Source organism: Trachurus japonicus, chromosome 22 (genome assembly GCF_045865225.1).
Source record: "Trachurus japonicus isolate A0001 chromosome 22, Traja_1.0".
NCBI classification, from domain to species: Eukaryota; Metazoa; Chordata; class Actinopteri; order Carangiformes; family Carangidae; genus Trachurus; species Trachurus japonicus.
Window position 1 is genome coordinate 19169894 of NC_140928.1, and position 16882 is coordinate 19186775.

At 46.1% G+C, this 16882-nt stretch overlaps 1 protein-coding gene across 1 annotated transcript in view; it reads right to left on the reverse strand.

Moving 5' to 3' along the window:
- LOC146963926 (latent-transforming growth factor beta-binding protein 2-like) overlaps positions 1–16882 on the reverse strand; it is an 86560-nt gene that overhangs the window by 35186 nt on the left and 34492 nt on the right. The window contains exons 4-9 of the mRNA XM_085766954.1: positions 15761–16035; positions 14610–14798; positions 11451–11654; positions 9903–10186; positions 8534–8636; positions 366–440 (exon numbers count right to left, since the gene is read on the reverse strand). Of these exons, the coding sequence (XP_085623080.1) occupies positions 366–440; positions 8534–8636; positions 9903–10186; positions 11451–11654; positions 14610–14798; positions 15761–16035 (1130 nt within the window). The remainder of the gene's footprint in view (positions 1–365; positions 441–8533; positions 8637–9902; positions 10187–11450; positions 11655–14609; positions 14799–15760; positions 16036–16882) is intronic.

The following is a 16882-nucleotide window of genomic DNA, read 5'->3' on the forward strand; positions in this document are numbered from 1 at the left end:
TACCATAATCGCAGCCTACCGTACCATTCTCCACTTAGAACCCCAGAAGACCAATTAAAACAACAGCCCCAGGCGCTTATTGGCTGCTGAACTCTGACCTTGGACCGAGGCTAAGTGTAGTCTTGACCTGGTTCCCATAGGGGCCAGACATACAGCAAGGGATACTTTTATGGGCATCCTCAGGGGTCCATGTATGCATGGAAACATATGGGCAGTAAGTTTTTATAACATCCGTGCCATTATATTTAATATTGGCTATGTTCTTGTTATGCGTACAATACCTATTAAAATATTCTGTGGGATAAATCATATCGTAAAATATTGAACTAAATAGACATTTTCCAACATTTTTTGTTATAGCTTACCTTGACAGTGTGTGAGATTCATCCTTTTAAAACCTTTGGAACATTCCACTTGTCCATTTGCAATCACTGCATATGCTGCAAACAGAAAGAGAAAGCATAGCTTCAGAGGAGGAAAGCGATCTCACAGTACCGTGCCTCTCTGACACCAAGCACTGCACTCATCGCAGGGAGAGAAAAGGAGCTGGACTTTAGGAGGGGACCATATAACTTACAGATGTGAGCATCTTGGCAAGAGGAGAAATTAGGGGACCCACAGCTGGGCCTCAGGGGACTCCAGAGTGAGTGTATGGAAATGGATCTCCATCAACCACGTTTATAAAACAGCACTGCCATCCAGCAGAATGTAACGATAACACTCGACGTCATTTATAATCATATTACCCATAACTCTCCTCAACCCCCAGGGACAGATGAAGGAAGTGCTTATATCATAAATATGTTGAGGAAACCTACGTGACAGCCCTGACCTTTATCATCAACCACAGTGCAAATCTACTTAAACAAGAGGCTAATGCTTTAACTGTGCACACGAGGAATGATGATTAATGTACAGCTAACAGGAAAGTGATTGGCCCAAAACTTCATTTTGTTTGTTTTCCCAAAGCAATAAAAATCATATGGCGTGTGCTTCAGGTGTGTATACATTAGGGGTGTTCACAGAAATGCTGCAGTAAATAACACGAGTGTGTCTGTTTTAGCCCCAGTGCGGCCGTACTGTCAGTAACAGAGGCCCCAACACATCATGTCTTCGCTCATTCGGCACCTAGTCAAGCCCCAGCACGCTCCATTAAAAGTAGAGAGGGGTCAATGTGACCGTCATTATGGCAAAAAAGATGGTCTCTGTTTGTGTATGATTGTATCTATGTGTTGGAGCGAGACAAAGAACCAGTGTGTATGAGGATATAGGTTGCTTAGCAGAGACAGGGTGATTATTAGTAGCAGATCTTTCCATGACATAAACCGAGATGAAAAATTTTTCTTCATATAGTGTTGAAAGGCAAAAATCCAACTTCTGATTTTAGAGGGAAAAATGTGTGTTTGGGTGAGGAGAGCTCTGAAAATTATGGCATGCTTATTAGTATGACGGAACTGTTTCTCACTGTTTCAGTCAAATTAAATTAGAGTCATGAATCAGGCAGCTTGAAGCCGTGATGGTGGGTCCTTGCTGCTTCCTAATCAAGATTGCCGTGATACTGTTTTGCACTTTTTTGCGTATAAACACTGGAAAAATCTTGTTTCGGCCAAGAATTTGAAAAAGAAAAAAAAAAAGAAGAAATATTTGGTGACGTGAGTGAAACCAAGTTTGTTATGTCTCAACTCAAATTCATGAGCATGAATAGGCATTTTACTTTTCCAAAATATGAAACAGGACTAGACTATTTTTGAGAAATGTATTCATATAATGGCAGAATTTGCCTCATTCATCATCATCAGCATCCGATGAGAGCAAACACAGAGAGAAATCATGATATCTTACATTTCCCGCTCGGTAAAGAGGAACAGTCTTTGGAGTCACACCATGGCCAGAAAAAAAATTAACCAAGTACTTTAAACTCGCCGCCGCAGTGATGAAGGGTTGAAAAGAGAAGTGACGCATGAAACCTTGGGCCACGGCAAATGCCAGCAAAGATAACACATCTCCTTCCCTGGCACAGAGCTCTGGGAAAGGGAGAAAAGACTCAATGTAACCAAAACTCCAACCAGAGTGCTGACGGAGAAGGAGCTCTGGTCTGATGTGAATGGCTATTTTCGTGCCAGCAAGCAGGGAAAAGACAGGATCATATCTCTGTAACCCATCTGTCATCTTTATGCATCTATGTCACCCAGGAGAACGCAACAGCAAACACGTACATTCAACCTCCAGTGTTTCAGAAGCTCATTATTTTTCAGAGTTGGAAACTGGAAAATAGTTTGAATTTCCAAACCCAGTGGCCAGACAAAAAGTCTTCCCCAGCTTTCAACATGCACAAAACACCTACACAACAATCCCGTAAATGCACGCTGTCACGGTAAAAAAACCCAACATTCAGTTGTCACTCTGTGTCATTTTCCCAGGAGTGACTGGAATGTGTGCCACATGGAGGTTTTCTGGGAACGAGGTCCTGGAAGCTGCGTTATGTTTTGGTCCTGCTGTGAGCCAGTGGAGCAGGAGGGGCAGTGTACCTGAGGGTTGACAGAGCAGAAGTGGGTCAGCATGAAGGGGGCAATGGAGAAAAAAGGGGGGAACTGTGTCAAAGTGACGCCCCTGTTCCTGTCTGCCCACCTCCTCGCCTTCCTCCACACCCCTCTAATCCCCCCCCCTCCGAACGTTTCTGAGTAATGAGCTGTTGTGGTAGGATGGTGGGCACGCCCTCCCGCCGTGATGGGATCAGGGAAAGTCTGGCCTGAGTGACAGCAGGGCGCACATGCCAAGGGAAGCCCAGTGGGGGAGGTTCAGAAGTCTCAATAAAGCTTATTAGCAGGGAGGAGAGGACCTCTGTGGTCAGTAACAACTCCAGCATGAATCTGAGAGACAGCTCACTTCAAAACTCTGCTCGTCTTGAAACCTCCTGAGATGTTGCAAAAGTCTTGTGCAACCTTAATTATGTAAGAAGCATCGCACCGACATTGATCGGTGAGGTGAAATCAGCATCAGCATCTCACAGGAGCATTACAGAAGATGTTTGTGAAACTACACTGTACAAACTTTGCTCATAGGATCTAATTTGACAGATTATACTCCGCTTTTCCCTGTGTGCTTCCCAGACTTAATAGATGTTTGCGATGAAACTTAGTTCAGCAGATCTTTACTGTTCCCTCAGGAAATTTGTTTGAACACAAGTTTAAATAGCAGCTGCTGGAGCTTAAGATTCAGATGTTGATGACAGCGCTGGTTGTATCCTCATTGATGCACTTATCAGCTTCTTGGCTGTCTTACTAATTGATTGATGTGGCAAAAGAACAAGGCTTAAAAGATCACTGTAGTTGAGTCTTGTTGTTTCTGAATCTGAATCCTCGGCTACTGTACCAGAAACTCAGAGCCGCGTCGCCTGAAAGTTCACCATAAAAAATTAAAAAAGATGCTAATCAGTGACAACTTGGTCGTGTAATTTTCATTATCAAACAAAAAGCTAAGAATTATGGTATTCTCAGAGGATTTAATGATGTGTCTGTTCTCATGCTTGTTTCGACAGTCATTTGTGTAGAAAACATAGAGTTACACAGGCAGTGGCTTGCAAGAGTGAGCTCAAGCTGTGCATCATTAGTGTCACCCTTGGTTACAAAGACTGTAGACCCAGGCTGGTCTGTATCCACCGAGGGTACAGACAAAAACTTCCAATTGTTGTCTATCCATTTAGCCCTGTTCCACAAAAGACTTTGTCACCCCTCACTAATTTATTGTCCGTCTCCATTCAATTGTGTTGTGCATTCCCCCGACAACTGCTCAGTAATATTTGCTTAAATTCCTTTAATTCAAATTCCTTGAAGCTTCTTGATTGATGGTGCTGTCCTAAATCAAATCTGAATAAAGCCCTTAGGTCTCTTTTAAACATGAAAGTGAACCTTGCTCCACCGCGGGCACCGCTGCGGGCATTCAAATGAAAGAACAGCTTATGCAAAATGGGGAAGAAAGTAAAGAGAGATGGAGGCAGGAGGCTGAGAATCGGGAGAGAGTCTGTAGTCAAATGGGTTCCTCAGCTGTACAGAAATCTTTAATTGCTAATTCGGTACAATCACTTGGTGGACCACCCAGCCTGGGGGCTATACTTCTAAGACGATTGAGAGGTCTGGTCCATCAATCACAGGGCTCAGAGCCCTTCACCAACTTCCCCTGGGACCTGCCTGGGAGGCAACCTCAGTGTTGGGCTTCTCTCCTTGACTGGCTGGAAAACCTGAGAACGCGTGGGAGACATGAGGGAGGAGGGATGGATGCCATCCACAGGACGGGAACAGGAGACAGCCTTCCTTTCCATTTCATTGGGGGCCACTCTATAGGAAAACAACCAGCACCAAAGCCAAGTCCTCCTCAGGACGTTTTCCAGCAATTTACTTGCTGACACGCCGCCACAGGACAAACTGGTGCCGCCGAGAGAAAACCAGGAGCAAACAGATCTCTTTAATCACCATGGAGGATTTCAGGTCATGTGAGTCTCTCAGATGGCAGTGCCATCTCTTCTTGGCCTTTGAGCCAATGCTTGATTGAAGCAAACAGTTTAAAGGGAAGTCATTTACTTTCAAAAGAAAACATCTCCATGGCACACGCCACACTGCCATTCTGGCACGGTCCATATCGCATGCTTTGTTCATAATGTTTCCCTGCTTGTGAAGCTAAGGCTAATCAGTGAGGACACATGGGACTAATATCAACATCCTCCTCCTGATACAGATCTTGACACAAAACCAGCTCCGAGATGCTCAACCGTTGACAGTCTCTGCTGTGTATCTGTATCGTATTGCTACAACACAGCCATCCCGCAGCACATTTGCATCAACAACCAAAAGGCTTTGATCAAATGGTTATTTCATTTTTCTGCGACGTTAAATCTCTACTCGAAACACTCTTTTCATTGTTTCTGTTCACAAAAGTATGTTACATCTCTGTTTGTAGTTTGACAATGCTGTTTCACGCCCTTCTCCAAGATGCTAATGGAAAAATAACCCGCATCAAACACACATTCAAAACAGATCCACATTCCTCTATAATCTGCAAATCACTGTGGAATATCAACCACCTGGGCTGCTTCCAAAAAAAGGCATGCCACGGTACATTCCCAATAAAAATGCGCTTAACTTAGCTTGTATCCAATTAAGAAATGCAACACAAATTTCAGATCCATCTGCCTCCAACTGGGATTTATTTCTCGTAGCGGTTAGCTCTGCTCGGTCCTGATTAGCCACACTGCTGCCCGGCTAATGGATTCCATCATCCTAGTTGTGAAGGGATAACTCTAAGTCAACATCAATGAATCAAATGCTGTCAAATGCTCCTCACCAAGAGACACTGCCGTGGAGCGGTTCCAGTGCATCTGTTCTTTTGCGGCATATTTCTAAAGCAAAGTCGTTGCATCTCTTGGTTTTGTTGGTCATTAACAAGTGTTCATGTTTGATCAGCGCTAATAAAAAGCAATAAGTGCAGCATTTGGCCTCTAAATGAATGTCAGATTAAACGATTGGGGAATAGATGGGAGATTTGGGAGGGATGACTTCATGTGGGAAGATCTGGAAGTTGTGGAGCTCCATGGGCCCCCTCCCGCTTTGCCTCATCTGCCTTTATTGATCTAAACCGCATGAAGAATTGTGTCCTTGTGATGGAGAAAAACGCAAGGAGGGAGTGGGGCTGAGGGGAAACAGACAAGACAACTCCCACAGATAGAGGCGGAAGAGAGGGCGCTGCAAAGCCAGCGTGAGGGCACTGACATCATGATAACCCTGATGACCCAGGGAGGTAGAACCAGAGGAAGCCAAGGCTCCTGTGGGTGTGGTGGTTACTCTGGGCCCCGGGGACGTCTAATCTGACTCCCTGGGACAGTGGGAAGCCTCCCAGCAACGCAGACGGGGAGAGTCACTGAGGGGGAAGCTGCCCGCCAATGACAGATGGGGAGACAAACGGCTTGTGGAATTCCACTAGCTGTGAAATTCACAGTGAGGGAGGTGCTGCCAGGAGAATTACAGAGTCATGCCAATGTTACACTTTGGGTCAGGGTCAGCTCACAGCAAATGGCCTTGTGTTGTTTCAGAGAACCTCAGATTACTTGACTAATAAAAAGGCATCCTGAAGTCATCCCAAGGTTACACAACTATCTCTATCATGACTCTTTGTTTTTTTAAGATAAAATTCCTCTCACTGTGCAGTGGATTCAGTTTCTGCTCTGGACTTCTTACGTGACCCGTTCCAAATCTCCCTTGGCACAGTGGTAAGCCGTCATACCTCAGGACAGGTTTGACCACCCCTACGTCCCTCACCATCAGAAATTACAATCCTACATTAAGCTAATTTGAAATTCAAACAAACTTCAGGGAAGGGTTTTTTTTTTGTTTTTTTACTCCTCCTCATCACTAGAACCAGAGGGATGGAGGCTGACTTCAGCCTGTTCTGGTTGATCTGGATCTCATTACGAGCCAGGAATCCTCAGCATGTGACTTTTAAAGGCACTGGCTCCTAAAGGCTTCGGCTCCCACTGAGATGGGATACACTGGCATTCATGCCCCCGCAACGTCAGCCCTCCTTTGGAAACACACATACACAACGTCCTCCCTTATTTGCCACAGCTGTGACATAAAGTCGTCTTTGCACAATAATAAATAACATCCCGCTATATGATGTTGTCAACTGCTCGGAAATGGATATACAGTCACTGCAGCCAGACTGCAACATCGGGAGGATATAACAAGTCTATACGACTAGACTGAGAGAGGCTGGAGCAAATATAGTTAATGTACGGTAATATTGAAGCTACATGGGCCCAGAAAGGAATAATATATATGTGAAGTAAACCCAGAAGGCACAGACCAAGAATCATGTCTGCAATACAACCACATTAAACCATAGTCTTACTAACATCATCTGTAAATGCAATAAAAAAGAAATTTGCTCCCAGTCAACAGTGCCTTTTGTACCCAGCTATAAACTGACCAATGGGAGTGTTACACCCTTAAACACAAACGGGGCTTTCATGACATCATTATCACATACTCAACAAGAGGCACGGGAGACTCCTTTAAAAGCTATATGACTTTTCTTCACAGTGCAAAGCCCAACTGTCCCGTTCGCTGAGAAATGAAATGCATCATTTTCCAGGGGAGCTGCTGTCTCCAGGTTGCACATCACTCCTGTCAAATACGTAAGAAAGCAAAGCATACATCCCAGCCAGGGAGGGAGGAATGCAGCTGAAAGACCTGGCCAAGTGTCTAAACTCAGAACAATAACACTCTGGTGGAATCCAAAGCATTTTCGCTTATTAAAGCTCCCTGCAAGACTTCTGGGATATATAGTAAATGACTTCATTTTGACTTTGACTTTCATTTCCCCCCCTCTTTCATTCTGTCTCTCTCTCTTCTCTACTCTTTCTCTGGCTGCGTGTGACCTCAGACCTGGACCTACAGTACACTGCCCCCCAAAACAACCATAAAAATGAGTGAAGGGGGTATACGCTCCATTTCTCCCGCAAACTTCAAAGGAGGGAGCAGAGAAAAAAACATCTGCGAGCTAAAAGAGATCGTGCCGGGGACTTAGGAAGAGCAGGAATCGGGCATGCTGAAGGAGACGGAGAGCGGGAGAGAAAAGAATGGATCGGCATCTATGATAGATGGAGGGGACAAAGAGGGATGGTGTCTGCTTCTGATTAAGGCTCAGTCAGATGTTTAACAAGGTATGCGGACTCTCTGAGTTTGATATCTGCGGGCGTGATCATAATATAATCAGTACCAGGACAAATGTCAAGTGCCCCCATGTGCCACTGTACTGTAGCTGCTTTGACTTTGACAGCAACTCCTCTACCAGCACAGGACCAGAGGCCACACCCTCTTAGAGATGTCAGGCCGGAGCGTGAGTCTCCATCTACAGTGAAGGGTGTCCCCACCCACGCTGCCTGCCAGCGCGCAACCGCCCTGCTGCTGTTTTCTCAAACCTACCGCAGCTTTGGTCAGGGCTGTTCATTTCCTCACTTTTTCAAGGCCACGTTGGCTCACCCTGCCCACGGGGTGGGTGGCACTCCTGCCAGACTCTCATCCTCACCCTAAATGTGTTTTCATTTGCTTTTTGGTGTCGGTTTTATGGAGGCGCAAACAGCTCCGTTTTTACAAGTGGGTGCATGGGCGAGTCACGCAGTTAAAGAATCTAATGATGGACGCTATGTGCTAATCGTCATCAGTCGTTAGCATTAATTAGGCCTATGATAAACGCCGTAAAACTCCACCAAGCGTAAACATCTGCTGTTTAAGAATAGAACAAGCATCACTTGACTAAACACCTGAATATAAAGCACTATCAAAGCAGAGCCCAGCTGCGTCTGGCTGTTTTGAACAAATGGTGAGAATCAGTACAAGAACACCAAGAGATCAACACACCAACAGCACAACAGAGAGTAATAGCAACAGAATTAGACAATTTAAGTATGTAATGGAACAAAGAGAGACAAAACAAAGGAAAGAGCTGCCCAGACGTGATGTCTTCAGTCAGTATGACTTACCTGGTTTGGTTGGACACTTTTGGCACTTGTTGAGACCCCAGGAGGCGCCCACACTTCCACAGCAATCATCCTGTTTGGTTAAGCCTGGCAGAGGCTTGCCACACTACAACAACACACATCTGTGTTAAATCTAAGACACAAGTTTTGAGAATGAGTGTTACATATTTCTGCTTGTTTGTGTGCAGATATGTGTGCGTAAGGTAAGGGCCGCTAAAAGGTGTTTGTGTCAGTCTGTGTGTTTGTGTGCACCACCTATCTGTGAGGACAGAGTGAACCAGACACATCTGAGACTAGTTACTTGGAGAAGGACATAAACACCAAGCCACAAGAATAACTATGGCCCTCCTGGCAGGACTCATTACGGCATTTGGCTAATTGTGAAGAAAGATTCCTATCGGACCTTACTTACTGGTTTTTTGGCCAAATAGAAATTTCTAAAACTAAAAAAGAAACAGAGAGGACATTCTTCTACAGAACACCAAACTGGCATACTGGCAGGAGAAGAGGGGAAAACTGCAAGCTCAAATCTTAGTACACTTCTTTTCTGGGGCAGTTGTGTTGAACTGAAAAATCGCTGTGACTGGGAGGTTTCATTTCCATCTCTCTCTCTCTCTCTCTCTCTCTCTCTCTCTCTCTCTCTCTCTCTCTCTCTCTCTCTCTCTCCCTTGGTCTCTCTCTCTCTCTCTCTGTCTCTCTGTCTCTCTGTCTTTCTCTCTCTCGCTGTGTGTGTGAAACCAGAGTAGAGAAAATATGATCTGCTATTCAGGACAAACAAACTTGTTCAAGGAATAATGCTGGCAAAAACAACTCGACTGCAAATCACTGTGTTGTTGCAACTGCAAACCTAAAGGCCAAGAGTCAAACATAACGCCTTATCACAGCCAAGCAAACAGATGCTGTATTAAGTGTATTAAGCCTTAGATTAGCCAAGCTCACGCACTGCCACATGAGTCCTTCCCACCCATAACTACATTTTCTCTCACGACAAATGTTTGTTGTGTCATCCATTCATTATCTTGCACAGAAAGTCTGTGGGACGTCGTGCCATAAATGGTAACATGCAGTCACCACAAAGAGATGGGCTCCACATGGGCTACGTTTCAAATTTTGTCCTCTGGATGCATCCTAACTCATAGCAGGCCTTCGTTGGGAAAACTGGGGGAACATAAATCCTGGTCACTACAGAAATCATTCCCACAGGCCAACTTCCTGTTTGAGACAGAGAAGGTGAGAGGATGTGAATATAATGATGCCTGTGGTAAAGCAGCTATTCTTCCTACTGGTTTTAACGCCTATGATGGTTCTGATCTCCCCAGGTGGCTTGGATCAGGTAGTGATGACAGTGTACTTTAACGACTGAACACAATACCTGTCCGTCGACCGTTTCCTGAAAGCATCTGCCCACGTGTCCGTTCTGACGGTTGTGCGCTCTGGCGTGGCCGTTCCCGTTCCCATTGGAATGCGAGAACCTGCTGCTGTGTTCGACTGTGGGCTCATGTCCATTCCCAGGCTGGGAGCGCTGCTGGACAGAGTGAGCCCCCTCTGGGAGGCCCGGTCTCTGCCCAGGCTGGACCCGAGCTACTTGGTGGACCTGGACCTCGGCGTCTGGAGGGTGCTGTATGTGGACGTTCACCAAGGATGGGTGGAGAGACACTGGACACGGAGAACACACAGTGTATACAGTATAGCAGATGGTTTACAGTTTCAAATTTAGAATAATGTAAGAGGAAGTATCCTGAGCCAAGGCATAAAAAACTGTATATACATGCAGTTTGCAAGCTATTAGCGAACATATCCAACACATACTCAGCTTGATTCATCACCAAGTTATGAGATATACGTGGGGAATTCCCAGGAATGAAGATACTATTAAGATGCTACGAGAAATACAACAACACCGAGAGATCTGGATTCTCTGGTTTAAATCAAGTCATAGTTTAAGACCAAAAACAGATTTGCTGAGGAGCTGAGAAGATGTTGCAATGAGGAGAATGAGCTCTTTTGTCCTACTGACAGAGGGGAAGCATCTATCTTCAGGGAGTGCCAGGGTTTTTTCCCAGAATCCTGACCCACTATCATGAATCATAGTGTCAGTGACAGATGTCAGGGAGAGTCCAAGGGGAAGAAATAGACCTTATCAAACGGCCTGGACATGAAACTGCCTCGGTGTATACATATACAGCAAAGCACGCAGACAGGAAGGCTCAGGTTTTTTGTTTGACGTGACATGACAATGCTGACACTGGAGACATGTCATTTAATTATTATTATTCATATCGCTGTATTCAAAATAGAGTATAGAAGATTTCTTTTCTCAGAGGAATTTAAATCATCTGAGCTTCTGCTTCTGCTTACTCTCAGACAGAGTAAGGAGGGCAGAAAAAAAAAGATACAGGGAGAGATGAAAAATGAGCAAATCTTTCTTTTTATATTCCTTCTTATAACTTCAGGATGTTGCCTTGCTCTGTTTCTAATATTCACTTCTGTTTGATAAAAGCAGCATTGTGAGAACAATATGAGGACTTCCACTGAGTCATCCATTACTAGTTCTGCTTAAAATAGAGTCTGACCTCCACCACTGGCCTGCAAAGGCTGAGTGCTACGCTGTAAACAGATTAGTAAATCAAGGAGTAGATGTGCGCCCTTTAAAACCGAGGGGAGAAGTGGAACAGTTGGCCTAAATAACACAAAGGCGTCGCCGCACCAGGATTTAAAATAGTGAAACTCTGTGGCAAAATCACTGAGTAAATCTCTGGTGGTGCGTTCAGGTTTCCAAAAGCAAACGGTCTTGACAGTTCTGACAGTTCTGTGTTGCACCATCCACTTTTCAACCCTCCGAGCTGCTCTGCACAGAAAGGAGACGAGTGGAGCAGCTGAGGTCGGCATGGACCGAGTTGGCAAGGTGAGTGATTATTACCTTGCTGATTGGACAGAGGCAGCGTGTACATGGAGTGGGAGGGAGATTTGGGCGGCTGCTGGTTGGGATCCCTGTGGCTGTGAGGGGCGACTCTGGCGGGAGCGGCTGGCAGGTGGCAAAACTTCCCCGTTGAGTTTGACGGACACCAGCACTGGTCCCTGCCGATGCAGCGGCCTCCGTTCAGACAGGGGATCTGACAGAAGACTGCAAAATGAAACGAGGACAGAGAGAGACAGAGTTAGGGGTGTGACAGTGGTGAAGAAAAAAAAGACAAAGATGTTTGTCGGAAAGAGAAAACCATTAGAAAACACAACACATCACATTTAATTGCATGACTTTATGCATCCCGACACACGCCGATCCAGTAATAAGAAACAGAAGGAGTAGTTCTAATAGGAAGGGTATGTGCTGGGGCTTCGTTTGTTTGCAAAGGATTAAAGATGGTCAAGCAGTTCTCCACTCTGGCACTATAAGACACCTCATTCCACATAATGTTTATAAAGTTTCGACTTTGTCCTGAGGGCAGAGGCACGGCGCTGGCCCTCGCGCTGCACCTCCTTCGTTGGCATGTTTTGCCTCACATTGCTAATTACACACTCCTGTGCGGGGTGGTGAGTGATGATTCATCCTGTAATCATTTCAGAGAAAATAACAAGTGCATGCATTTCTGTACGGAACACTTGCTTTGCTGGCAGCAGGAACAGAAATGAGAAATTACCAAACTATCAAACATCAAAAAAAGGAAGGCAACTGTCTCTCAACTGTGTTTGTAAATTGTCTATACTAATAATGTAATTGTCTATCTCTGTCTATACTTTGATTTATAGTTTGCAATTTACAACAGAAAGAAAAAGAGGAAAGGTCGGCACTGACCAGATGGTGTTTGACAGTGCTGCTCTCTCAGCCTTTTCATTGGCCTTATCTTTTTGGCATAAGGGATGGGTGCCAGCTTAGCACCCTACATACCTGGGTCTGCTCCCATGTACAGATTCACTCTGACCTGACCTCTCCTAACTCAAAACATCAAAGACTATCAAAAGAAAAAAAAATCTATCCAACCGTGTCGAATGAGAAAAGAACCACTGTGGGGCACAAAGGATGAAAAAGTTAAGCGCTTTTTTCCGGCTCAGCAATACCACAAAATATGAGGACTGTTTAACGAGAAAAGTTGGAGATATGAAAACCCCATATACAACTAGATGAAAGAAGAGGCTGGTGATGGAAACATGCTGCGAGCTGCATCCTCTCCTGTCTCATTGGGACAGACAGCAACACGCTAACAGAGAGTGCAAACGGGGGGAGCAGACAGACGCTGGACAGTCTCGATGGCATGTAGAGAATGAGCTCCCTGTCACATAGAATTACCAACAGTGAGACTGGAGGAGGAAGAGAGGGAGGGATGGAATAAGAATAGAAGAGTTACAGATAGGGAATGAAAGGGATTAGAAGAGGAGAATGTTAACAGGACAGATTGGAAACAGAAAGGAGACAGCGATCGAGGGAGAGAGTGAATAAAGATGTCGAAAAGGCAGACAGCGAGACTTGGAGGGGTCCAGCGTTGGTGTCCAGACACACAGGAAGGCCTCCTGTGATTAGACATGCTGGCTAAATTATCAGCTCAAGTAGGCTATTAAATCCTCTCAATGTGGGATGCAGGTCTGCACTTGTCTGTGTTAGGCCAGCCCCCCCATCAGCATGGGGGCAGGAACTATTCTTAGACAACAACTTAGTGTTGACTCTGCACGCCACTCTCCCTGTCTGCCTATCTGTCTGTCCATTTAACAACCAAATAGACGCACGCACGCACACTTCTCACTCAATAAACAGACTTCTACCTCGATATAATATCCGGTTTTGAAGTGTAATATAAGTGCTGTACACAGAGCGCGTATCAAGGGAGCCCGTTATAATTATCCAGCCAGATTTTACTGCACCGTGTAAGGAACATAACAACAGCATGAGATAACTGTTTGCTGTCCACTCGACATTCCTCGACGAACACGCACACCCAAGCAACAGGATGCGAGCCGAAACGGAAAGCAATCTCTTTTTAACGCACTCTTTAACGCATGCCTTTAAATAATGAAGGGAGATTTCGAGGGAATAAAAATGGGGCATTAAAAAACAAAACTGCCGCTCGGGGAAGAAGCGGAGGTGCCAGGAATGTAATCTTGCGGAAGGCCTCTGCCAGGATGCTGAAGTGTTTGGAATATCTACGCCACGTTCCAAAACCCCATTAATGGGCACATAAATCTGCGACATCAAGCTGTTTATGTATTCATAAGTCAGCTAGGGCCTCCCCACGGAGCCTCGCGCACTTAGGTGAAGGATGGATGCATGTATAAGTTTGTGAGTTGTGACTTGCGGAGAACGTGTATGTGGATGTGTGTGGTATGTGCACCCTTCACCTCTAATCCGCAAGTAGTAATTAGTCTGAGCCTTAGCTGGGCCCTTATAACTGATGAGAAAACTAAGAAGCATGCAGGGGTATGACCCTCCCCTTGGCATTGACCGCCCCCTCCCTTCCCATGGACACTCCTGTGTGAATTTGGAGCAAAGCCCCCTGGATAAATGGCAGGTTTAATGTAATCCCTATAAAATCCTGTTCATGCTGCTACTCTTTCTCTCTTTCTGCCTCTCCATCTCCACTTCCATTCGCTCCCTCTCTCCCAAGGAGCACATTAAATGGTTAACGGCGGGGCCAGCCGCGAGGTGTAAACCGCAAAGAGATGGGAGCGTGGGACCACCACGTGTGTGAGTGTATGTGTATGTGTGTGAGAGGGGGAGATTAGTCCTCTTTTACACAGCCCGCTTTTAATCTGCTCTACCCCCGTCTCTCCTACTTTCCCCGTCTCTCTTTCTTTTTGACAGTGAGAGTTTTGAGCGTAGCGCTCAGCTTTAATCTCGAGCACTCTGCCTCCTCTCTGAGCTTGGTATTCAGAACAGACGGCATGCCACTGGGAGCCCATTTTGTCAGGCTCACCCCATAAAAAAAATTTTAAAAAAGAAATCGAGGATGGAGACGCAGGGAAAGTCTGTGAGTATCCAAAAGTACGAGAGAGCAGAGAGAGGGAGGAAAAGAGAGATGTAGGGACAAGAAGAAGCAGACAAGAGAGATCAGCGTTAATGACAATCAGAAGGCCTGGAGACGACACTCACAGAGTCTGAAGCCCTGGTTCTTTGGCTGCTGAGGCTGCTGCTGCTGCTGTTGCGATGTCTCACTATAAACCGTGGTGATGTCTCCCTTCTCGCAGCTGTTGTAGCAGCGGCCGCCGCTGCACACCCTGCGGCACAGCATGGGCGTGAAGACGATCTTAATGCGATCCAGGTTGGAGGTGAGGTTGGCCCCTGGAAAACACACACACACCTGGTTGAGAGGGAGCAGCAGCAGCAGCAGAGACAGGCTGAAAATGAGCTGCATCCTTTCTCCTTCAGCCTCACTGTGACACACACTCCCCATCTGGGCAAAGGGAGGTTTATAAGTGTGTGAGGGTGTGTGCTGACGGTGGGCCAGTGGCACGCTGCAGCTGAACAAGCGATGTGCCACAGTCCAGCGAATAGGGGAGAGGATACTATTAGGTATTGGGCTTGCCTCCAAGCCCTTTATCTTTGGAAGAAGGTGTTTTGGATGTGTGTATGTGTGAGGAAGACAAAGAGAGCGTGAGTGCAAGTGAACATTGTGTAATGGTGGGAAGCCGTTCAACAGCCGTTGCCCTGGTACAGCGCTAGAAAACAAGAGGAGCTTGAACAGCAGACAGCTGCGTACGCTGGAAGAGTGCATCAGAGGAAGATGAGGTAGTGAAAGGAGAATAAAACTTAGGGAAGACGAGCGCTCACATTTCTTTTTGTTGTGGGTAGAGGCGCCAGAGCCCAGTGCCTGTCATGTAGGAGAGGTGACAGTGCAGATTCCCAAAGATATCAAAGCATGTAGCTGTGCAAACACACTGCTCACAGTCCTCCATAGCAATTACGTGTTTGTTGCACACTGCATGCAGCTTTGATATCAAATGTCTATCTGGTTGGTGTGATGCAGACCACAGAGGGGGTGGGGTGGGTGGACAGTGGGAGAAGGGAACCGCAGCCTGGGATGAGGCCAGTTCTTTTCCTTGTGGCTAATGTTCCATTTGGCGATGACACCACAGGATGTGTATGTATCAGTGGATTGAGTGAAAGTGGGCTGGTGTTTGTTTTGACGTGGCTAGGAAGGGTGGAGGGTGAAAGTGAGAACAGATAGAAGTTTTTTTTACAAAGATCATTTCACCATGATTGATGGATATGTTCAGTTTTTGTGTTTTTTTGCGTGTCCTCACCTGCTGGTGACAGGGCATTGTTGAACTGTGCGTGCAGCTGGCCGTCCCCGTTGGGCCTGTGGCTGTTGTGGCCGTGCACGTTGCTCTGTCCGTTTCTGTGTCCGTGCCAGTTCCTGTGCTCGCCGCCGTGGCCGTTGGCGTTGGCGTAGCCGTTGTTGCCAGCGGGCAGAGCGTTGGAGGTGATGGGCCCGGAGGATGAGGGATAGCGTTTGACTGTGCGGGAGGTCCCGCTCTGCTGAGGGGAGGAGTCAGGGGGTCCCCGTCTCACTTGGGTCCTGTCAATCACATCATCACGAGACCATAAACACATGACCTCAGTGGAAAGCTAATGTCCCGCACATATATACACTCACAAAGATACTCCCATTAGCAACGTATGTGCATTGCCGTGAAATCCATTAAAGCATGGTCAGTGTGTGCAACAGAAAATAATATCCCTAAGAGACAAACACGGTGTCTTAGGTCATAGCTTTGCTTTAATTGATTTTATAGATAAGACACAACGATTTGGAAATAATTTTGCTTTAATCAAATTAATAATACCATATCATTCTTTAAGCACTGGGTTTCTCAACTAACATCTGCTGTAAGTCCACAAGCCGTGACCCTCACTAATTAATGAAAGATTCTGTTTGACATTAAAGACATTTCGCAAGCGAAGATTTTTCACCACTGATTAACGAAAAATGAAGTCTCAGGCAACCAAAGGGAATAAGACTCACTGGTCCCAGTTAGCATGCATGTGTGTGTGTGTGTGTGTGTGTGTGTGTGTGGGTGGGTGTGTGGCTGGTCTGTTTGCCTCAGAGAAAAATGTGTCATTAAACACATTAGATCTTTCCATCAGGACTGCAAAACCTCTCCATCACCCATTCTATCTGCTTGACTAGATTATGAACTCCCTGTTCCTGACTGTTCTGACTGTGGAGCAACATCCTGAGGGTTGCACCGGGCTGGAGGAAGTATTAAAACTGGGGTCGGAGAGCAAAGCTGCACCAGAGCTGCGAGGGGGCACGTTTTTGTACCGGTGAGCATTTGATGTGGGTCAATTACCAAGCCTGTTCTGCACAATCTGGAGGCTGAGCTCATGTGAGCCACCTGGGGGAGGCGCGTGCCTCTCAGACA